Raw genomic sequence first — 24965 nt, forward strand, 5'->3', positions numbered from 1 at the left:
TCCAATAACATAATTAAAATAAACTATCCTAACAAATTCCTTCCTAGTATCATTGTATCTGAGAAAACAAATCTAACATTTTTTTGAATAGCACAGAATTAAAGCAACAAGAATTACATTAATCCAAAATTTAAGATTTCTAAATTTTATGTGGTGCTAGGAAAGTCAGTAGAGCTTTACCACAACGGCTTACATTTTGACAACTGGAACACTTACAGATGACACCTTTACTCATCAATTGCCCATCATTGAGACAATATCCTTGATGCTTCCCACTTAATGAAGAAGAGGTTTATGTTGGCTTCCAGTTGTAGAGAGCTCAGTACATGTTTGAAAAACTACAAGGTAAAAATCACAATGGAAGGACTTGGAGGAGAAAAACCGCTAAGGTTATGTTGGCTAAGAAATGAAATAAATAGAAGGAGCCAGATGAGAAATTATAGTCACAGCCTCTATTGATCACAGTATCTATTGATCAGGCTCTATTTAGGTACAATCAGCTCTAAAGTCATTGATAGACTAATCAGAGGAATATTGTGCCCCCATGAGGTCAGCAGTTTCTAAAAATATGGACTTTTGGGGGACATTTTGGATATAAATCATAAGTCTCATGTATATATGTATACATATATCCACTTTCGAATCAATTTTATACAGGTTTAAAACTCCTTCAGTATCTACATAACCATATCATATTTCAGTATTGCTCTTCTACCTCATAAAATTCCTGCACTATCACCTTACTTAAGCCATGAGGCATGGTAGAATTAAGCTACGTGTTACTTGATACCACTTGCATTTCTAAATTAGAACTAGAATGCATTCCATGTTGTACGGCTCAGGCAAAAACTACTCTTAAAGAGTTTAAGAGGTATTCAGAAAAAAAAAATTACTCATAACTTGGAAATAAGGAAAAAGTAGAAATACATGCCTTTTCACTGTCACAGGTACTGGAGTGTTGGCCATGTGTCATTTAAATCTCCAGGGTATGTATCTTTGTGTCACATGGGGCTAATTTGTACTTGGGACCTAGACCCACCTGAGGTTACACGTTAGATAGATAAAAGATAAGTAGAAAATTAATGTATGCCCAATAAAAGTGAACTATTTTTTTTAAAAAAGTCACCCTCTCGGCTAAGCCCTTTCCTAAAATTAATTTCACTTACATTCAAATTCTTATTGTATTTTAGCTCTTAGCTCAAATTCTGAGCCACTCTGTGGTCTTATTGCCAAAGTCTCAGAGCTATATTTGAATTACATAACTATCTGTATCCAACGAAATGTAGCTGAACTCAAAGAAAGGAAAATCTAAACAAACAAACAAAACCTGTTACAGATATATTTTATATCTCTTTATAAATACAATTTTTAAGTCACAAATACAGTAAATGTATTAAAAAGATGAGTGCAGGAATCCATTCTAAAGGCCTTGTCTCTGAGACTTAAAATGTTGTTGTCAAAATGAGTAGCACGAGCCATAGGCATTTCAGATGTTAATATAAATTAGACAAATACATACACATACTTCATCCCTAGGAACAACCAATCATACAGAAGCACACAAACACACAGAAATAAAGTATATGGTATTCAAGTTAAGGATATCTAGAGCTAAATAAAGTAGCTAGTTACACTGCGAAAGGAATTTTCACAATTTTAATATGATAATGATGTTCTTAATTTGCATAAAAATATGCAATAAGTAAAATTTCTCAATGCATTTAACGAAAAAAATCATTTTTACAAAATTGTCTTTCAGAATTGAATTGTCAAGGAACACAGTTTAGAAATGGAACTATAAATGTTGAAGGTATGCGTCTTGTGAGTAGTTAAGTAGGAGATAAAACAAAGGGAAAATATAAGAGGTAGAGTGCAATCATTCATACACACACAGAGAGCCACACAATACAATAAATTGCAAGAAAATAAAACAGAAGCAAATGCAAGAGGAAGTATTTTGAAATCTGGAATTGTAGCAATTGTAGAAACGTATCTTCTTCTTTTTAGAGACCTGTGTAGGGTCACATAACGAGGCAGAGAAATAGCTAGGACCTCGCTAACTAACTGTATGTACAGTGGTGAGGGAAATGCAAAGACAAGTGTTATGACAAATCACAAGACGCTATTCCTGGGGGGAATAAGCAAGAATCATAATGAAAACTGAAACACTGTGTGCCACTTTTTTTATTTTCGGTGCTTTATTGATGAGCTCTGTTTCTTATAAATTTCTCTACAAGATTAAAAACTTCTGTAGTCAAAACAATGAGAGGGAAAATGCTCACTGTACTTGACAAAAATCCCTTCACAATGCAAAATCAGCTAACATGGAAAAAATAATTGCTTTCATGCTGAAATGCTGGCAAATGAAAAATAAAATGGAACAAATAATCACTTTTATAGTGAAATGTTGGCAAATGAATATTAAATCAATTTATTTTAATGGGCTGCTTGACAGAATGAATTCTCTATCTTTTCTTTATTCTTTTATCATCAAAATAAAGTTTACTAAGTCAAAACCAACAATTTAAATAATTACACATTGTAGATTTCCAGTATATTTAAAGACTTACTCATGATGAAAGAAGATCTTACTTCCTAGTTTCTGATGGGTAGGGAAAATAAATGTGTCAAATATCTTGCATAAAGTAAGTAGCACAGTGACTGAACATTAAGAAATTCCCTGGTAGGTTATTAAAACCTATTAATGAAATACACATTTGAATTTAGACAAATATATTAAGTTTGAAAATAATAATTTTAAAGTTTTATGTAATATTAAGCATAATTAGAATGACGGTATGTTTGTGTCCAGTGAACGACCAAAACATTTTTAAAGAAATGCATAAAAATGAATGCAAATATTGATATTTTACATTTCCCTAATTTCTTTGAGCAAGTTCCAGGCTTATTGCCAAACAACAATAAAATAGCAGTTGTCCTTACAGTCTGATGATAATGCAGCTGATCTAACAATGAAGGCAAATAGAGAGAAACATAGTGCTAAATGTTTTCTTGTTTTGTTTTTCTTTTCTTGTTTAGTCAGACATTGATAAAGGCCTTTTATGACTATAGACTAATTGCAAATTGGAAACAATTGCTTCCAAGTATAAATTCATACCAAACAAGTTAAGTAATATTTAACACCTATAATGTTAAGTGTATGGTACCAAGAAGAGACTCCTGAAAGTTCCCTGAGAATGTGTTTTCAGTTCGGTCTCTCAGGTAATTTTAACTGTCTTTATTTTTTGTCAATGTATGTTCTAAATCTTTCACTAAAATTTCAAATCCCAGCAGGAATATATCATATTAATTAGCTTCACAGCATCCCCTCAAAACATACAGAGAGCCGTGTAGCAGAAAAAGCCACTTTTTGTTTTTCATCTAATCATACTAAGCAAGAGGCAAGACATTTTTTAGAAGCACATAGACTTTAATGAATTGTGTGTTTCCTTATAAAACAGCAGTTTTGAAAACTATCTGAAAATAATTACGATATACTTACTGAGGATGAGATTGGGCAAAGCATAATATAAAACCAGTTACTGCACTCAAGACCCTTGTGCAAAATTTACTTTGCAAAACATATGCTAATAAAAATTCTAGATTCTAGTGTGTTAAAGTTATTCACATTTTTGACGAAAGGAAAATTGGACAAAGAAAAAATGTTTTCATAAATTTACAAAATAAAGAGTATTCATCATCTTTTTTCCTAATTACTTTAGCTAGAATTTGGCCAATTTCTGAACATATGATTTGCTAAAGAATGAAGTGAGGAAGTGTAATTGTATTTTTTTTAAGCAAAAGATGGGATTTGTAAGGGAAGTAAGAGTCAAGTGACTGCCAATAGAGAAGCCAAATGAGACACTAAATGAAATACAATGCTAATAAATTTTTTTATGATAAAAGATGAAGTATTACCATCAATTATATGTGGGAGTGAACAACTTCATACGCGACTATATAAAATTAATACACTATTCTATGATTTCTGCTAATCAAATGGAAACAGATAATTACAGTGAGAGTCTCACTATTTAAGCATATGATTTATGAGTAAAGTATATCATTTCTATTTTCACCCTCTATCTTCATCTATAGATAATCTTAGTCTGCAGACTTCCATAATGATTCTTTTAAGTGCAAATTTAATACAAGGTGCTATCATTTGGGATTAGGATTTTTATTATTCCAGGTGGATTTGTTTATGCCTATATTAATAATAGGCACATAATCTAAGCATATTTGGGAGATTGCTTGTGAAGAGGTAGAGCGAGAAATATCTAGGGAGGAGTTAGGCACAAAGGGGAATTAAGAAACAATAAAGTTCGTGAGTAGGTACTGAAATCAAGAGAAAAATCCTATCAAAATTTAAAAAAAATATTTTATTCCTTTATATCCATTTCCATCTAGAAACTGACAAGTATAAATAATATTCTTATTGTATAATTTTTATGGTAATGTGGCAACATATAGAATACCTCATGCCCAAAATGCACAGTCACATTTAAATAAATAGTCTCATTTAATATTATGTGATTATTAGAAGGTTATCCCCCTAAAATATACAAATGATAGATGGCAGTGCTCAGGTGTCAGAACTTTTAAAATATTATCTGATAAAATATTTATTTTGTCAGAAACTGTTTAAAAATACTTATACAAGCATATAACGTACACTGATCACATCCATTCATTTTATTATCTTCCTTTGCCAGCCTCCCCCCCTTTAATATTCTCTTCCAGATTTAGTAGGTTTAAGCACAGCTTCAAATAAAACAATAAGCTAAATTTGACCTCAAAAAAAAAGTTAAGAAGAGAGAAGATAAAAATCCGTTAATGGCCTAATTCACAAACTACTAAGTCCATGAAAAATAAGAAATCTGTCTGTTTTTAGGCAGGTATTCCCTCCTGGATTGCAACTTACTCCACAAATACAGCAGGGTAAACTGGCCAAGGCCCTATTAAAATCTTCAAAGTGAACTCAAGTTTTGTAGAATATGCAGGAACACAGAAAGAAACAGACTGAGAAATAGTGGTTCAGGCGTGAAGTGAAAATATAGTTCTGAATTATTGTTCATATTAAAATAAGAGATGAACTCAGAACATGTTATCCAGCTCCATCATCTCCGGGCACTTAATCCTGAGGAAGCAGATGTTCGTTACCACCATTGCATGTATGGTCATTTTCCTTAATTTTGATTATCTATCTACCAAAATACTCTACAGTAAAATATTGATGATGCAATGATCAGCTTCAAATGTAGTTTTTGCGAATTCTTTATTGGAAAATAAAATTTGCTTCTAAAACACTTAATTCCAAAGTTTTGTTAAAAATGTACGACTTTAAAGAAAAATTCTAAATAATAAATAAAAGGCAAGTTTAAAGAGAATAATAAAATTTAACAAGTTATAATCGCTAGAATTTTCGCCAATTTCTTTGATCAATATAATTTTTCAGCCGACCATTCTCCCACCCACAGTACGTGAGTTAGGAGTGACTCCTAGTGAAGGGTAGAACCCTCAAAGGACCACATCAAAATCTTTCTACGGATTTTTGCAAACAATACACTTCCATGACTCGACTCATTTTTTCCATTCTCTTACAAGGTTTTTGCCTTTCTCTTCTGTTTAAAAACTGCCTTTGTGAGCTTATGCTACTAATATGAATAGATCTAATTATTTTATTTTTCCACCATGAAAAGAAAGGCAGACTCAATGTGGTAATTAGAAAAAGCTACAATATCTGATTTAATCCCAAACCTGTAGCAAATACTTGTCTGCTACTTAACAGATTGGCGAAGTCTCAATTTTGTCATCAGTAAAAAGGGAATAATAATATACCCCCTTGTTGCAGCTGTCTAGAAAATCTAAATATGATCCTTTGTATTAGACTGGCCTTTCTAGTGTAAAAAGGAAAATTGAATTTTACTCTCATCTTTACCCTGTCTTTAGGCATTCAGCTTTGCCTGGTGTATTCGACTTGTGAGCTAGAATTCTACTATAATCAAATAGAGCCAGGCATCATGGCACCCTCAGGAGGCAGAGACAGGAGGATCGCTAGGAGTTTGAGGCCAGCTTGAACTTCTTATTGAAACTCTGTCTCAAGAAGACAAAAAGAAAAAAACTAAAGAGAATATCTCTCTTTCTTACTCCACAGATATGTAACCCATACACAAAAAGATTAGATTTACAATAAAATTTTATTACGTAATAAAACAGTTACTATATATTTTGTGTAAGTTTAAAATCAAGCAGGTTTGATATGTAATGATTGTTCCTTTGAAAAATTTTGTACTTTTAAAAGATAAATATTCTTTTCAGGGAAAAATCAGAAAAGTATTTGAAACTATTGAGATAAAAACTGCAAAGATAATTTCTAGAATATTGGCTAGTGATATTCAAGCAGATTTCTGTCAGTTCATTATATTTGCTTATATGGTATGACAGAGATTTTGTGTAATTATACTTGCAAAAAATATTCAAACTTCATTATCAACTCACAAATTGGCACAGCAAATGCACAGCCTATGATCCTCAATGACAGCTGCAGTGACATGTTGATAAAATGCAGGGCTTATAAGCATGACAAGAAAACCAGCCCTTCTCACAGCCCTGCCCCATGCCCGTCATTAAATTACTTCCGCACATTTAATCAGTTTTTCTAAAATGACTATGAAATTATATAGTCTAAACCTCACTTTATCAAAAATTGTTGATTCTAATTCAAATGTTTCAGGGCATGTTTTAAATTCAAAATGAATATCTACAATTTTAACAACTTGCCTAACCAAACTGTCTCTATTTTTCTAGATTTGCAAATAATTATTTTATCAATCAAATGTAATCTAGGTTACTGAATTTCCCACACATATCATGATTAACACTAGTATTTATTGGATCTTCTTTTTAAACATTACTTTTCTGCTTAAGAGTATAAAAGTTATACTTTCACATACTATTTTTGGCAATTTTGCCACTGATTTATTTATTTTACTCAAAATTTTCCACATTACATAGCAATATTTTCTTATATTTAATAAGGATCAAGAACCTGTCCTATCAATTGTATATTCAAACAGTTAATGCAATTATTAAATTCCAATAACCAAACATTTGCCGCCTGAAAGTTACATTTATTTCATCATAGATGTCTCTTTATTTCCTTGTTGATTTGATTATTTTTTCTCTGTTGATTTTTTGTCAGCACCATTTTTAAATATAATTTTTTTACGTAAGTCATAAAATAAAGGGACATACCTTAAAATTCATATATGTATTTCTCTAAGAGTGGACAAATATATTTTATTTTATTTTTTGTTTGTTTGTTTGTGGTATTGGGACTCATACTCAGGCAGGCACTGTGCCACTGAACTATATCCCTGGCCTGAAAGACATTTTAGTACTCCTACCTAGGAGGGTAAAGAGAAGATGAAAAGAAACAGAAAGATGAAAGAGAGACAAAGACAAAGACGGAAAATAGGATTTCACTTTATAGTACTATGCAGACTGGAAAGGGCAATTACAGTTTGCCAAACTTTGACACACGAAAACAAAATTAATCAAAAACTATAGTTATTGTGTTGGAAGATAATATATTTGGACTCATATTTGCTTGAAAAAATTCATAAAGTACAGATACTACTAACTAGCATCAACCTAACAGTTTTCAAAGTTTTTTAGCAAATACTACAGTCAAAGAGCTTATAATTATTAAATTTATATTTCAGTTTTAAAAATCTAACCTGAATTTCACACTGTAAATTATGCATTACTGAAATACTCTGATTCCCATGTAGTTGAAACTGTAATAATCATTAAAGAATAAATTACAATTAACTAAACAATTTACAACTTGTATAGAGTTGCTAAATGGAAATGAGTATGTATGCAAAATGTGTAGTTCGTAGTTAGGTTTATCATGTTTGCATATATAACTTTCTGATATATGTTTAAGCTATGGTAGATATCGAAAAGTTGACATATAATATGAAAGTGAAATACTCACTGTGGAAGGACTGAAGAATATTGATTGTCCATTCATCTGTTAATCTTCCTGTTTTTGTTATTTGAATGCATTTGAGTTGATTGGAAGTGTCTCTTGATTCAACCCAACAAATCGTTTCCTCCTTATAAATAAAATCCAATCCATGAATTTCATTTCTGTTGGCTGAGTTTAGAGTTGCCATTTTACTTCCATTAAGGTAGAAAATCTCAATGGTTTCAGAATTTGCAGTTAATAACATAGGTGGGCTATCTGTAGGTTCTGAAATACAATGGAGAGAAGTGAATTAAATAAGAGAGTCACTTTTTTTCTCAATTTCACATTGTTCATTGAAAGTTACTTATATATTTAAGGCATCATCAAAATAAAAAGTTGCTTGCAAAAAATTTCTTAAATGTATAAAGAATGTATTTCACTATTTTGTTTCACTCTTTAGGGCAATGTATTTCACTGAGCACTTGTATTGACCATTACTTTAGTCATATCGTGCTGTCTAAATATGTAAATAAAGGAAATTCTGTGTCTAACTTTTTTTTTTTCTTTTTTAGCAATGATGACGGATCTAGACCTACCTCTCCATCTTAGCTTTCCAGGTTCCCTTATGATGAAGGGCATGCTTTCTTGATCTGAATATGTGAGGTCAGAAGTGAATTCTTCAGAGCAGAACCAGAAAAATTCAGGCTCATACAAAGAGTGTCCACCTATGATTTTGGCCTCATTGGTTCTTGACCAAACAATCAAACTTTTGTTAGGCAACTAAATATGATTATTGATCCAAATACTTCCACATTCCTTCTCTAAATTCAGAGAAATGAGAGTCTAGATGTAAAAGGAGCTAGTTCACTACCACAGTTTTAAAGTATGCAGTTTCAGTGTTGTTAAGACTGATGCCTTTTTGATGAACATGTACAAACTATATTTTATTTATTTATTTTTTGTTTTGAGGCAGGGTCTCACTTTGCAGTTCAGGTTGGGCTTGAATTCACTTTGTATCCCAAGCTGGTCTTGAACCTGCAATGATCCTCCTGCCTCAGCCTTCTAAGTCCTAAGATCACAAGCATGCACCACCACCAAGCACAGCTACAAATTGTAGTTTTAAAGGTAACAGTAAATCCCGTATGAAAACTAGTACTGATTTGCCAGGTACGGTGGTGCACACCTATAATCCCAGCACTGTTAGAGGCTAACACAAGATTACATGTGCAAGCCCAGCCTGAGCAACATAATGACAATAAGACTTTGTCTCATAAAATAACTAATAATAATGATAAGCTAGTGACAGCACCTAACGTTGAACATTTATTATACAATCATATTCATAGATTTTCTTTTACTTTTAACTAGAGTATAGGAACATTTAAAAATCCTCAGTTTCTAATATTTTTTCCTCATGCGTCCCTTTCAATGCACCCATAAATTCTTTTGACTGTGATGTCAAACATGTTAGGAACCAAGTACCTACTCCTACTCTAACCACTGTTACTATACGTATCATTCTCCAAAAGGCTAAACTCTCTCACCTACATTATTTTAATGCCCTCTACCTGATTTTCCTTTTTCTCTTTCTCTCTCTCTCTCTCTCTCTCTCTCTCTCTCTCTCTCCCCCTCTCTCTCTGAATGCCAACACTATAACCAGAATTATGCCACCAAAAGACGGGGTATGTCAGCTCAGTCCTCTGCTTAATACCTCAAACGTTTTCTATTCCTGTCAGAATAAAAGTCAGCCCCTTATGATGGCGTATATCGCTCTGCATGATTTGTATCCTTACCCTCTCTTTAATTTCATCTCTTTTACGTCTGTACTATGCTTACTGTTTTTTCTCTCACTCCAGAAGCACTCATTACTGTTGGGAAACTAGATAAGCAGGCATTTTGTAGTCTCCTCCTTCTTCCTCGAATAGTTACTCCCTAAATATCAGATTCCTGATATGCTCACCTCACCTAAGTTACTATTCAAATGTTGTATTTCTGGTAAGGACTTTGGTTACCACTGGGTCTTGCAAAAATTGTGAATCTCTACACTCTATACAACTGCACCATTTTATTTCTGTTATTACCACTGAAGATAAAGCATACATGATAAATTTTTCAGGTTCATTATCTACTTCTAGAAAAAAGTCTAGAACACAGTGGTGAATAAGTAAAAATTTCCTGAATAATTGCGTATCAAGTTTCTTCAAAACAAAATTTTGTAAAATGTCACAAAAAAAGCACCTGCCTTGCAAGCAGGCAGTCATGAGTTTGATCCCCGGTACCCGTAAAAAGGAAAAAGACAAAAAAAAAAAAAAAAAATGGTTTTTTACCCTGTGGAGAAAATAATTGCCTTTTCAAACAATTTTGTGACTATCATTTAATCTTTCTTCAAGATAGAGACACTAAGCATTATAAGGTAGAAGAAAGGAAAATGCATAAACTATGAGTACTGCATTTAAATAAATCTCAAGCTTTAAAGTCCCATTATTATAGGCAGCTGAACTAGTTAGAAAGAGAGATAGTCAGACAGGGCTAGGCCCGGGTGGAAGCTGGCAGAGAGGACCAAAAGTCTTATGGCCTTGGAGAAGACACACATCTCTTGCTGTGACCCAGGTCTCAAGACAGAAGGCAAAACAAATGCACCCACCCCCTAAATTTAAACATTAGGGATTAGGTATTAATTATCTTGAGAAGCAAGCGTTACCATCCCGATCCCCGGCAGGAAGAGTCATTGAACTGTACGGATGCTTGCTTGTTGCCTTGCCACATGACTCACTTCCTCATTGGGCCCTGATTTGGTCAATTTTACCAGAACAATTAAATATATTAGTTGACCATAGTTCTTTCCCACCTCAAGCCTGCATACCTTGCAAGTTCCCAGTTTTCCTCACTACAGACTCACTTCATCTCCTGGTTTTACTCTATAAAAATCCTGAGAAAAGACAGAATCTTTGACAACCCACTAGGGACCCCCTTCTGTCTCTCTCCCAGATAGAAGCTTTCTTTCTCTCAATGAATATATTCTGCTCTTAATCTCCATTATTCCTAAAATTCATTCTTCAATTTTATAGATCACAGACTCATACCCGACATATGATATGTTGGGAATTTTATGCCCCTATATCACTATTGTTTAGTGTTCTTTGTCATTTTCATCAGAGATATGGATACCAAGCTTTCAGTGTTTCCCTCAGACAGAACTTCCCAATGAAGATGATTTGGAATCCTTCTTCACAAACTTAAAACAAATTTTATGATGCACCCCAATATATCCCATGAATATGTGAATATGTACTCCAAACAAATTGTCTTAATCAAGCTGTGGAATTTCTCTCTGCCTTTAAAAAGACAGTAATTATTTTAGACCAAGGAAAACAAGAAAAGCAGTGAAGTAAGCAACCAGAAACAAACAGAACAAAAATTCCTTAGTGAGATAAAATTTAGCAGTCCAACAGTTTCTTGCCAGTGGATACAACAGTCTTATCTGGGGCAGGGGAGCTTAAATCAAAATCAAAACAAAAACAGAAGCTTCAAAAATGATAAGATCATTTCCATTAAAAAAAAAAAAAAAACCTCTCTCAGAAGCCAAGTAAAATTGTGAAGCCACTCTGCTGAATGTAAATTGTGTATTTACTGAGCCTAGAGAGCCAGCTGGCCTCTCTCCTAATCTCTCTCATCCATCTTGAGACTGAACTACTCTTGTCCCCGCAATTCCTTTATGCAGAGGTCCAGACGTGGTCTCTCTTCTACGCTAAGTTTTGTCATTTTCCGAGTGACCTTGGCACTCTTGAAATCTGTAAGATCACAGATTTTTCAGTTTAGTGAGAAGTCTTACATGGCTGTTTTATCAGGCTAACAAAGATACGCTGACATGAATGTCAGTGCTGAAAGTATTCATTTGACAACTAAAATGAACCTCAGTGAAACTGCCTCTTAGTCAAAGTGAGCCCCTATTGAAAGCTTCTATGCTGCAAAGCTTTATGCAGAAATCCAAATTTAGAACACTATTTCTTATCTAGTTCTAGTCAGTAAATTCAACTGTATCATAAGCATTCTTTGGGGAAAGGCTGATGTATGCAGGAGTGCTCAAATTCCCCTGAGAAAATGAGATAAGAATTAATTAATAGTCAATGCAGACAATTTACTTGACACATTTAATCAATTCATTTGATTTTGTAGCTGTATTTTAAATGAATTAGATGCTTATCTTAATAGAAAATATATAAACTATCAATTGAAGGCCTCAAATAAACAAGTAAAAACAAAGCCAAATAATTCATGAGCTTTCAGGGTTTAAGTAAACGAGGAGAGTTTAAAAAATATTAATGACAGCCTTCAGATAGGGTACTAATAATCAATAATCTTAGTTGTGAAACTAAGTAATAGTAACATTACCAAACTAATATTTATATATTTCTGGTAGTTATCAATTATAATTTTCCTCTTTAGACACATTGACATAAGAGAGAAACCTTTGAAACACAGAAACCCACAAATTCATCCACACCTATAGAAACTAATCTTTTAGTCCACATGGTCCAACTCAAAGAGCCCCAGCCAAGAGTACCATGTTTCCACCTGAGCTGCCGCTCATCTTAAACTCAGTCTCCCTCCTGGCCATGAAAGGCACCATCAGTGGGGATAATAAGGACAGAGGCCTGGCCATAATAAATTTGATGTTTCCATTTGATGTCATTTTTAAAGACACTGGACAATTTTCCCAACGGAACAATTGGAAAACACACCAGATGATCTTAGTCAAAGGGAGACCAAAATAAACACTTACTTAAAGAGAATGAACATTAACCTTTCACATGGAAGATATTAAAACACAGGAAAGCACTCTGGTAACACTCTACTGTTGGGAATAAAGTCTTACATTGAAAAAGCCTCTTTCAACAAATTCGCAATGGGAGAGTAAAATGGTTTTATCCTATGATGTATATGCTGATGGTATTAAAATAATGTATTTTCTCTTTAAAGATTTATAGAATTATGTGTTTTACACTGTGTGTAGTGAATTTTTCCCCAGAAAAATGTTACATTAACCAATGCTACAAAAATGCAAAGACTGATTTTAAATTGTGAATGAAGAGAGGGACATGGAAACATTAAAAAGCTCATTTATGAAGTCCATAAAGACGCTAATTTAAATTTCAAACCAGTGTAACCAAATCCTTGCAAATACAGACTTCTCCTGTCATGTTCAAGAAAATAAAATTATTTATAGACTTACAATAAGATTTACGGATATTTGGTACCAAATAAATGTTTTCAGTGTAATGAAAAACTCATTTTTAGAGTTTCCTTTAAACCTATTACTCTTTCAATCATAAGATCACTCATTTTCTTAGTTTCCACTTAAGTCATTCAATTTATGGATTCAATGCAAATAAATATAACCTTAATGATTATATGTATGTAAAGGATGGTCCTTATTTATGAATTTATATCATTTGGTTAAACATGTTCTGCTATTGTTTAATCAAACTTGTTATTTCAAACACAATTATCTCCAACAAAAATGTCAGCTGGTGCCCCTCAATGTTTGTAATCATGGATGAAACATTAAAGAGTGTGTATGAAACATATAAATGAAATATCAACAGAAGACTAAAATAATGAGAATGCTTGAAGCAATGTAGGTCAACATTTTACTTTAAATTAATATGAACATAATTATAAATAAACTATTTTAAAAATACACTTTTATCTTTCATATATAAATTTTTATATATGATAAGCATATGAAAATGCACATAAAGTTAGAAATGAGAAGTATGCTAATGACATAATAAAAATCATGCAAGTTCAAATAGAAATTAAATTATTGTTGTATGAAACAAAATGAAGAACAATCAGAATAAACAGATTTATAAATTATTAAAATTATTCAAAGCATAAAAAGTTGACCTTTGGGATGAACTATCTAGTTAAAGGGAAAATATCTAGTTTAAAAGGTAAAAGGCATTTTCAGATATTATAACATATCAAGTCAATCAATCCACACTAAAAATATGGACAAAGATAATAACCTATAAGAAAAAAAATGGAAATTTAGTTTACTCTTCTAGAACATGATTATATCCTCAGTTTCACTCAGCTATTTTTATGAAAAATAACTTTTTACTACAATTAATAATATTAAGAGTAAGGTTATATTGTCAGATATAAAAGTCATTATATTTTATAAAATAAAAATATATGAATTAAATGTGGACAAACATGAACTAAAACAAGATTATGCTGAGTGAGAAAATTCGTATGTGTATCTCTCCTGTAATTTACTTTATATTATCTTTTATTGTCACAATGTATTTATGTTGAGCTGTTCTTTTATTAAGCAATTATTTATTATTTATAGATATTAGGTATTTAACTATGATCTAAAAGACATAGTGTAAATAAAATTGCTTACCAAAAGCAAGACATAATCTGGTAGAAATACTAAGGTGTGTTTGTAAAAATCTATATTTTTATAATCAGGGTGATACTTTCATAAAAGACATGTAATATCATTAAGTTTTTAAGAATGGTTAGATATATCTGTTTAGTGGAGTCAAAATCCATTAGTGGTGATAGTATCTGATCTCAATCTTGCCTTAATGGAAGAAGCAGAATTTAATATGCAAAGGTGAAGAAAAGCAATTCAGGTAGAAGAAATACGTTTTACAGAAGTATAGATATAAGAAAGGCTAGAATATATTGTAGACAAATTGATCACAGTTTTTTAGCTTTCTACAGAAAATACAAGACATAAAAATGCCTCATACTAGTACTAATGGCTAATACTTATTACATTAAAATAATATAATACATGCTACCCATTTATTTGCTAACTTTTTACCTGTAACAGTAATATGAGGCAGAGATCAGTGTTATCTGTATTATCTAGTTTAGAAAACTAAGGTTTAGAGATGTAATTTAAGATCGCACAGATACAGAAAACACAACTGGACTCAATAGCATAGAGCTTTGTAGTACCTAAGAAAGTTGTTAACAAGATATGTAAGTCATTGAAAAAAAGATGGTGGATATTTAAATTGGGGTACAATAGAAAGTCAGTGGTAATTTGAGAAATGTGTGTAATATATGAGATCAAAAATGTGCCTTAAAAATGCATCTGAAATAATATATGGGATATTAATGTACTAGATGAATAGAGTGGGAAGCATAAGTAAAACATAGTGGGATGGATAAATTTCCCGTTTAACTTTTTAAAATGTCTATTACTGCTTCTACTTTCTAAGTGATGCATCATAAATCATGTGATATTGGAAAGGAGAATATAGAAGCTTTTTGACACTACCTTGAACTTGAAGCTCTGAGTTGAGTGGGAAATGTGTAAGATGAAAGGAAAATATAACTGAGCTCCTGTTTAGAAAGACGTAATACAGAACGGCTGTGTGTGTCATCATTCCACTAGAAGCAGAGGTCACTAGCGCAATGTAAAGCCAAAAAATAATCCTCAGACATTTTGAAATGAAACTAAAATAAAATGCTGTAAATGCTTTTGTGGAGTATCCTCTACATACTCCCTAGAGAATGATGTCATTTTAAATTACAAAAAGATAATGTTATATTATGAAGACTTAACAAAGACATCAAATATTTGAATTACTGAAATAGAAACATCATTTTCATTTCCCAGAATATGATCATAAGAACCCAAAGTGGGAGGTGCTGCTATCTCTACAGATTGGATGGCGCAGCGAGGTAGGAACTCTAAACTGTGCTGATTGCTAGATTTGGGCAACGAAGAAATCACAGTAAAAGATTATTTGGAAATTTTAGATTTGGATGATCAGTAAAATAATCATAGCATTTAAATTAATAGAAAAAAGTGTTAATTTTAAGAGGAGATGACAAATTCAATGTTTGGCACATTAGTGAACTGGCTAAAGTTGTGTTTTATAATTTAATCTTTGGCATGGTAAATCTGCCTGGTAAACCTTTGACCAATTCAGATTAACCATAGACCTTAAAACAATTTAATCATTCTTCCACAGAGACCTAATTAGTCAAATATTAGTACATTTTTAAACAGACTATTTCAATTTAGAGTATCCTAGTTGAAAAGCAATACATTGTCTCTCTGAATGGTGACAGGGAAAGTGCAGTTGAGTTTGTAAACCTGAAGTTTAACAGAGCAGCCAAGACCAAAGATCAATCTTGGAAATCTCAGTCTCTAGGTACTTTTGAAAGTCAAAAGAAGAGGGCATATTTTAAAGCCACTATACAGACTGAAATGTCGTAGAAAGTCTGTTTTAAAAGAGAAGAAATAGAAAAGAAAAAGAAGCAGGAAGAAAAGGGCTCCAAATCATGCCAAATGTACTGACAAATGAAGGCAGTGCAGCAAATAATGGAAGAAGAAAACCCAGTAAAGCAAGAACAAAATTCTAAAAAGTAATGCTTTAAAAGAAAAAAAAATATTCAGCGAGGAGACTGTCAGTTTTTGATAATGATAAATAACTGACTACTTAGCAAATGGAAGTCGTCATTTACCTCAGCAATGGTGTGAATAATAAAAACAATATTAAGACCTATGGGCGTGGCATCAACAGAGTTGGCAATGCAGAGAGAATACAATACATGGTATTCTTCTGTGGGATAAGAAAAATAAGAGTGATAATTGGACAAAATTATGAGTTTAAAGAAAGTTGTTTTGTGTCTCATTTACAATATGCTTGTCTGTTGATGGGAGTTATCTAGGAGAAAAGAAAATCTTAGTGATTTAAAGAAAAAAGACAACTGTGACTGACTATCCTTTCCGCAAATGAAGGAAGGCGACTTTGGGATACAACTGCAGGGTTGATCTTTAATGGGAAAAATCAGTTTGTCCATTAATTCAAATCAGAGCAAGGTGAAATGGTTAGTTCTAGATTCATACAGAAGTTAGAAAATTAGAATTATAGTGAGGATGTTCTCTTTTAATCACATACACATAAATACTCAGAAATATATGAGATATGTTGTTCTATGAAGTGAGAATAAAGAGTAAGAAGATAGATACATGAAAACGTACTATTGATAAAAGTGAAAAGGAAAGTCGGTAACCTATCTCACTGTTCCTGACGGCACTGCCAAAGGCTGTAAATACACAGCCTATATTTAAGATTACAATTTTCTACGTTGCTATTACAGAGACGGATTAAGTACCTTACTAAATGATGATGACATACCTAATTTGTGACGATCTTACCAGGTATGGTCTTTGTAACTTAATAGTATATTGTTCTAAATATCTAGACTATTAAAATGTAACTCATTTAACAATTTGAGCAGCAATCCATTTTATATAAAGGTCAAAACAGAATTTATGCTATGTGAGCTCTAGTACCAAGAAGCAATGTTCACATACATTTAAAGTGAAATGACTGCAACAGATTTTCTCTTCTCAGAACAACAATCACTCTAGGCAGCTTGACTACTGGGAATACGATGAATATCAGTAATCTCAAATAAGAAAATGTACAGTCTCCGCAGGGACAAGGGCCCAATGGCCATTCTTTAGCTGCTATTACTACAAAAATTTTCAATTCCTATTGATTGAAAATTGATACAACTGATACCTTGAAGGTTCTCTGGAAAATTAATAGGTCCTATAACAAAAGACAAAATTTTTCCATCTAATTCTCAGGGTTTTATGTATTTTTCCACTCTGACTTTTTCAATAGGTTCATACTCTCATTCTTTTATTCTCAAGTAGAGTTTGCATACATGTGTACATGGCTGCCTAATATACAACACTTATAACATACATGGATTCAAATATGCCTTATTTATTTTCATTTTTCATGAGATTGGCTCAATGGTAACTTAATCCCTAGAGCCTGAAATGACTTATAAAACACTCTACTTGAGAATTTAATTACTAATTTGATGGCTATTTTAAAAATATTAAATAGCATGTTAGACATTTGTGTCTATCATGTCATATCCTAAAAATAAAATGTATTTTCAAATTTAGAGCCTGTAAATATGGCCAGGAAATATCTAACATCCAAAGAAAACTTTAAGAACATTACAGTGAGGGTATAAACTACACTGAACGTCAAGGATATGCAGCTTTTCAATGTTTTATATTTTCTTACATATAAAGGGTGTTATGAACATAAAGGGGTAGATAACAGGTGTGATGATATATAACACACCATGATTGTATTCTCATAAGAACCTTGCACTTCATTGCTTAAAAAAAACAAAACAAAAAAAAGATTACAGATACCAAAAATATTGCTAGACTGTGAAGATGATGTTCCCTTGAAAAAGCAAAAATAAAACAAATACAAAATATCACCACTACTCACAAACTATGTTTTAGGAGCAAAAAGAATGTTTGTAGTTTAGGTACTGAAAACTCATCAGAAATTTTGACTTTCTTTACTATGGAGTTTAATCTCCAAATCAGCATGATCCTGAAGAGATATCGCTCTAAGCCCTGCAATCCCACTAAATAGAAAATACTTTCAGTAGCCAGGCAAAAAGCCCAGAATTACAAAGACAGTCTGGACAGCTTTATAAGTTCTAAAATACATAAATTAAATAATATAATCTGATTACAGATAGGAGTGCTTGTCCTCCAACAGTATTTGCAAAGCTAACGGCAGCTGTTTTAAGTTATATATTCAGCTGAATGAAGACACTGACAAAGAGATTTTAGAGAGCTGACTGCACAACTCCTTAAGGTCAATACTACAGTGAGTCCTGAAAAAAGGCGCAAAACCAGCCAAAATTTCCCATTCTTTTTTGAATCCTTCTCAGATGTCTGACTATTTTACTTGGTTCACAATATTCCAGTACATGCACATTACTAGGTGGTTGATGAGGGGTTATTCCAAAGAGAGAATTCTCCCTCTATACAGGAACTCGTTACTGCCCCACAAACATAATAAGCCCTAACAGCAAAGCACAGGTCACTCTTCTACTTCCAAAAGGACAATTTAAATTCTCTAATAGAAGATGTTAAACTGTCTCTAAAATTTTGAATTAAAAGTCACAGGAAGTTATGTTTCCTTTATTCTGTCTGTTTAAAAACTGTAGCAAGGGAAACAGCAACTAGTATGAAACCTTTCCTTTCCTATTGCTGTTTAGTGCTGTAATTCAATAGAGAATATGATTACTCTCTTTAGGACTAAGAGCTCTAATGTCCAAACACTTTTCCCACTTCTTTTTTTCTTAATCAATGAACAGTGAAATGGAAGCTGTAATAGAAATTATTTAATGTGCTTTTGTCTCCCATTGCTTCTTCCATAGCAAAGTGACAATCTTTCTTAGAGCACCATGTGATGCACTGCTCTACGGAGATGAGCGTAAAATTTAGTGTTCTTTATATTGCTACTGCTTCAACACAATCAATAGACCACTTGTGGTTAGAAAGATTCTGTATTTTAGTTGTAAGTTCCTGTCTTGAGTAAATGCTTTAGATACTGAGAAGTACAGTACAGTGAGCTTGCATTAATGGGTTATAGAACCACCAACAGATCACCATCTTCACTGTTGCTGGGTATGCATGAGCCTGGTTTCAATCCTGGTTACCCACATGCAACACTGACTTCTACAACAAACCCAGCTTAGATCAGTTATGCTGAAGAAAACTAATTTTTAAAAATATCCCTTAAATTCAAGTTTATCAAGTCATTAAAAGAAATCTAGTCTCAAAACAAAAAAGTAAAGACATATGGGAATTTTTACCAGATATCCACAAATGCTTGTTTTTAACTTCTCTCCAAAAAGAAAAAAAATCTTAATATTTAATTCAAAAACTACCAACTATTAGCATATTCCACATTCCAAAGTAATGATTGCAACACCGTAATGATTATAAATTCATGTCTTCTCCTATAATATAAAATTGTTCAAGTAGATATGTTTAAAGTTATTTTCAGAAAATGTATGTTGCAGACATCTTTTCTTTTGGAAATGCTTAGTTAAGAAATACACATTGTATAGTGTATAGCTATAATAGATTATCTTTTGCCTCTGAAAGGAATGAATAATATTTCAGTAGTAGGAGTCAATCTTACTAAGTGTAGAAAGTCTGCATTACATTAATGAATAGGAATGGAAAGGCTTCCTGCCTAACATTAATCTCTTCTCCATCTGTCATGGTGCCTAAAACTGCCTCTCTCCACGAGAATTACTTCTTAAAGTTATAAGCTAAGGCTTATGAATATTACTTGGGTTCAGACATTATATTTCAAAGGTGAAATAAACAATTAATTTAGATTGATTTACCTAATTATTATCACATGCCACACTAAAAATAAGCCCTGTTAGCATGTTTTAGAGAGAATAGTTAAGAGATACAAAGATATAAATTTAGGCTGAATCCCTTAGAACTTTATAAGCAGTTTCCCAGCCAATTGGCCTCCTTATCACATAAATTACTATTTAATGAAGTATATCCTCTGATTCCATCATTCATTTTATGTAGTTTTTGCAGAACCTGCTTCTTCAGTGCATCATTTAGACTTGATATTACTATATTTTTCTAAAGTCTGGCGATTTCTGTGTTCATTCTTAGGTCATCCTTCTCTGGTCTTCCTGGTTTCTCACAATCCCCAGTAACTGAATGCTCTAGAACTCTGCCTTGATTTGAGGCAGTATCAGTTATTTATAGTTCAGCAGGATAAAATTGTAGATAAAAGAAAAACAGAAGGCCAATTCCAGCCAGTTATTCAAAAGCAGAATAGCCAGACTAAGACAAGCATGATTTAATTCATAAACTTTTACTAGCAATACTTAAACATGAAACATTGTCACATAACAAAATTGGCACAAAATTTTAAAATTAGGTTCACTAAAGAGAATCATATGGTTTAAAAAAAAACAAAACATTTGTCTAATCTATTTGATATAAATATGAAAAAACAAATCCAGTAATTTTACCCTTGAATTTTAAAATGGGTTGATTCAAATGTACATGTGACCTTTAGAATTAGTAGTGTTACACAGTTATATGCATGTTATTAGCAATTCATCTCCCTTACAGTACAATAACATTTCCATAGTAATTCTGTATTTTTTCTCACTCTCTGTAGGCCAATACTGTTGCCACATCAAGAAAGAAGAGGTGAAGTGATTTGTATATTTATTAACAATGCTAGATTCACTGGTCATTAATAAGATGTTATAATATATGATGTAATAAGACATTATCATGTATCATTGCTCTACGGTCCCAGTCTATTTTTGTTAGATACCTCTGTGTGTGAAAGAGAAATGTTTCCTTGTTGTATAGGATTTATCACTTTACACTCCCCTAGTGTAATCACAGTTATATTGGGTGGATCAATATAAATAGCAAAGAACAAGACTGCTATTTCTTTAGTCCATCAATATTTTAAATCAAAACTCTCAGTGGTGAGAAAACTTGGACCAAATTGCATGAACTGATTTTTCTCAAAGATTGCTTCCCCAAAATAAATAGGGCTTCATCAACAAGGCAGTAATTGAAAGAAGTAAAAAGTGCTTCTTTCTTTGTGATTTTGCATATAAATAACTTGAGTAAATAATTAATGACACTATCTCAGGGAAATCATTGAACATAACACGAGGTTATGTGTAAAGGGAGAAGACAGCAGCAGCTTGTTGAGAAAATCCAATGTTTCACACAATTGTCTGGAGAAAAGATAATTCCATCCCATGCTTAAATTACAGGTTGTTAATAAGGGGGAGGGTGGATGCTTAGTAATTTGTCAACACAACATAATTTGAAGCTGCATAATGTGAAACTTGAATAAAGGGAAGTTAGAAAAAACTAGATGGAGTGTCATGCATAATACAATCCTCTACTATTCCCTGTTAATTTAGTATGCCAAAAATTAGCATCCTTCTATTGTTACAAGTGAACCTTAAAGATGTTTCATTAGCTAATCAATAAATCAATAACATTTAGTAAATGCTTAATGAAGACTAAATGTTATATAGAAATTACAAGATTTATTTGTGAATAGGAGGTAAAAGGCAGTTTCAAAACATAAAAATCAAATATAAAGGAGTAGAGAACACATTTTTAGTAACAATTAGAAAGACAGTTCACTTTTCCCTTTCCTTTTTAGTCCTTCAATTATAACTCCTTCCCTCCTTTTTATCCTTCCTTTATGTTATGTTGGAAAAATCGTGTAATAAGCATATAAATATATAAATGAGTCAATTTCAAATAAAGAAACTAAAACAATACAAAGAGAGTATATTTTTTTAAATAGAATGATTAAGAAAGATCATTTGGCATGTTGATATTTCAGTTGAAAATTAAATGTTAATATAGAAACATTAATGTAAGCATCACAGGTAAACACATTGAGGCCAAAAACCAGTCAAACAATAAACAAACAAAAATCTCCAGCCAATGTAATAACTCCAAGGTAAGACTTGCACAGTTCAAGACCATCATTTTCAATGGCAGGATAGAGAAAGGAAAGATGATACCAGAAGGCAATGGCCCCAGATGATTAGGCTATCATTCTTCTGTGAGTGGTTCACATTTTATTCTCAGAAAGACTGAAAATTTTTAAGAAAGTTAAGAAAGAGAATAACATGATCTGGTTTATGATTTAGCAGATTATTATATAGAGAATGAATTTCAGAGGTAATACAAAATCAGTGAGGAATGTGTTAAGGACTCTTGTTAAGAATGACCAGAGAAGAGATGGGCGATTCCAATCAGTTCATCTCTTTTGAAAAAGTGTTGCTAATGAGAAACTTCCTGCTACAGGAAAAGTTTTATAATGATCAACTGAGAGCTATGTTCTGGATTTCGAATTATGGAAGTGTATTAAAATGAAAAAAAAAAAAAGCTTTTTTTTCTAATGAAAAGAAATTTTAAAAATGAAACAAAGTTTTGAAAAGACAAAACACCTCGTAGCTTACCGATTTTGGCCTTGCAAGTCCTGTTGTTGGGCTGCATGACGTAGCCTTCGACGCATCCACAGACATAGGAGCCGTGTGTATTCACACAGGTCTGGCTGCATGTGCCATAAACGGCACACTCATCTTGATCTAAAAGGAAAATTCGTGTCATTTTAATCAGCTTTATTCTTGGACATTTTATTTCTCCTTGAAGAGAACATTTATTTCTCCTTGAAGAGAACATATTCAAATTTTGGAAGCAGAGTATGGTTTTTAAAAGAGCTAACAAATATATTCTTTTCAAAACCACACTAACTAAACACTAACTTCCTTATTGCCTTAATAACTACAAAAATCAAATGTCAAATTTAATACAAAATAAGATATTATAAAAGAACACTTATTTATGTTTGTGATGGGCAGAGTGGAACTCCTTGGAGATTTTTAAAAGTACAAAATACATAGTAATAAATATTTTTTGAAAAGTCCCAGTGTTTATAACCCTGAGATTTTCACTACCTGAACAAAGAATTAATCTAGTAACCTGATTTTTAAGTCACAAATTAAAAAAGAGTTGCAAGCTACACTATTTAATCATCCTTGCTAATTTAAAAGGGGGAGACTATTAAGAATTATTAAATACAGAATTTTATTTTAACTAAATTTTATTTTAATATTTGTGGTCCTCCTGATACAAATTTGCTTCATCTTTCTGTATGTTTTCTTCTTTTAGCATCTACTTTAAAACTTCATAATTGGTAGATACACAATGATTCTTAATCATGAAAATGAAAAGACATCCTGTCAGCAGTTAATTATGTAGACATATGTAGTCTGTCCTGGGTCCAACCACTAAGCTAATCTCTGAAGAAAGCAGAAGCTTAAAAACATGTGTCCTCCCACTTATGGCACTGTGTATTTTGTTATAATAAAGCATACTCTAGTCATGACAGAAAAACATGGAAAATTTCGTAAAGCAGTTTGGGAATGAAGCCAGAATCTTATGAGAAAAATTTACTACTTAACTGATTTTAAAGAATAATTTAGATTTTCTTAGACAAAAAATAATTGGGAGCATGATCAGAGACGCAAAGTAACATTTCAATTCAATAAAATACCAGTAAAAGTCTTGGAATGACATAGTGAGAGTGTCACAGAAGTGTAGTCTCAAGTGGAATAAAGGTGAATAAGGGAAAGTGGAAAGAGATTAGACCATAAAGTACTTTTCGGGTCAGTTAAAGAAGTGAAGAGTATGCTAAATCACAAGGCTGTGCAGTGCACAGAGGCAGTAGACAACAATCGATTAAATGATCCATACGACCAGATATATATTTTAAAATTATGACAAATTATAAGTACAAGAAAGGATCCTTTAATATTTACATGCATATGTCATAAAACAAACTGCATTTTGGAACATATTTTGAATTAAGGAAAGGGCAGTGAAAATGGAGTAAAGGGAATGAACTCAGAAGTTTAAGACAGGACTGATTGCTTTGTGTCGTGACCACCTCCCTTAACCCAGCACTGGGGAGGCTAGGCAGATGGATTGTCACAATTTCAAGGCCTGACTGGGCTACTTAGTGAATTTAAGGCCAGCCTGAACCCTTTAGCAAGATCATGTCTAAATAAAGAAAAAAAAAAAAAAAAAAAAAAACAAGGAAGAAATGGAAAGGATAAGTTTTGAAAACTGATTGGGTATAACCAAAGTACACAGTAATGCAATTTTGAAATAGAAATTATAAAAAGAATAGATTTGAGCAGAGACATTAGGAAAGGGGCAAATGAGTTTGATTTGTTTGTTAAAATTGAGATCTCTGTAGAGCATCCTTAAGAAAATACGAAATAAGCAATCAGAAATACGGGACTGGTAATATGTGTAACATGAAATTTGTCCTAGAGTATTTGGTTGTCAGTAGTGCACACATGGTTGATTAAAAGAAGAAGAAGAAGAAGAGTTTGATTTTCCACAGAGAAATAGGAAAGGAAGAAAAAATATTGACTTGGCAAAACATTTCCAGGTGCCCACTAGCAAAGAGGAGGCAAGAAAAAGGAGCCTGTGAATCCTCCACCGGGATGCAGGAGCAATCCACGGAGGGAAGGCGCATCAGTGTCTAAGAGTTACACACTATGAGCT

At 32.4% G+C, this 24965-nt stretch overlaps 1 protein-coding gene across 7 annotated transcripts in view; it reads right to left on the minus strand.

The window, feature by feature from the left end:
* Positions 1-24965, minus strand: part of Lrp1b (LDL receptor related protein 1B) — a 1703137-nt gene that overhangs the window by 874515 nt on the left and 803657 nt on the right. For all 7 annotated transcript variants that reach the window (XR_010050782.1, XM_063259026.1, XM_063259028.1 and 4 more), the window contains exons 5-6: positions 22850-22978; positions 8006-8263 (exon numbers count right to left, since the gene is read on the minus strand). Coding sequence is in view for 6 of the 7 variants with exons in the window: in XM_063259026.1 (XP_063115096.1) it covers positions 8006-8263; positions 22850-22978 (387 nt within the window). In the remaining variant the exon portion in view is untranslated. The remainder of the gene's footprint in view (positions 1-8005; positions 8264-22849; positions 22979-24965) is intronic.

This window comes from Cavia porcellus, unplaced genomic scaffold (genome assembly GCF_034190915.1).
Source record: "Cavia porcellus strain 051 isolate PalLab524CR breed Dunkin Hartley unplaced genomic scaffold, mCavPor4.1 scaffold_12, whole genome shotgun sequence".
NCBI lineage: Eukaryota > Metazoa > Chordata > Mammalia > Rodentia > Caviidae > Cavia > Cavia porcellus.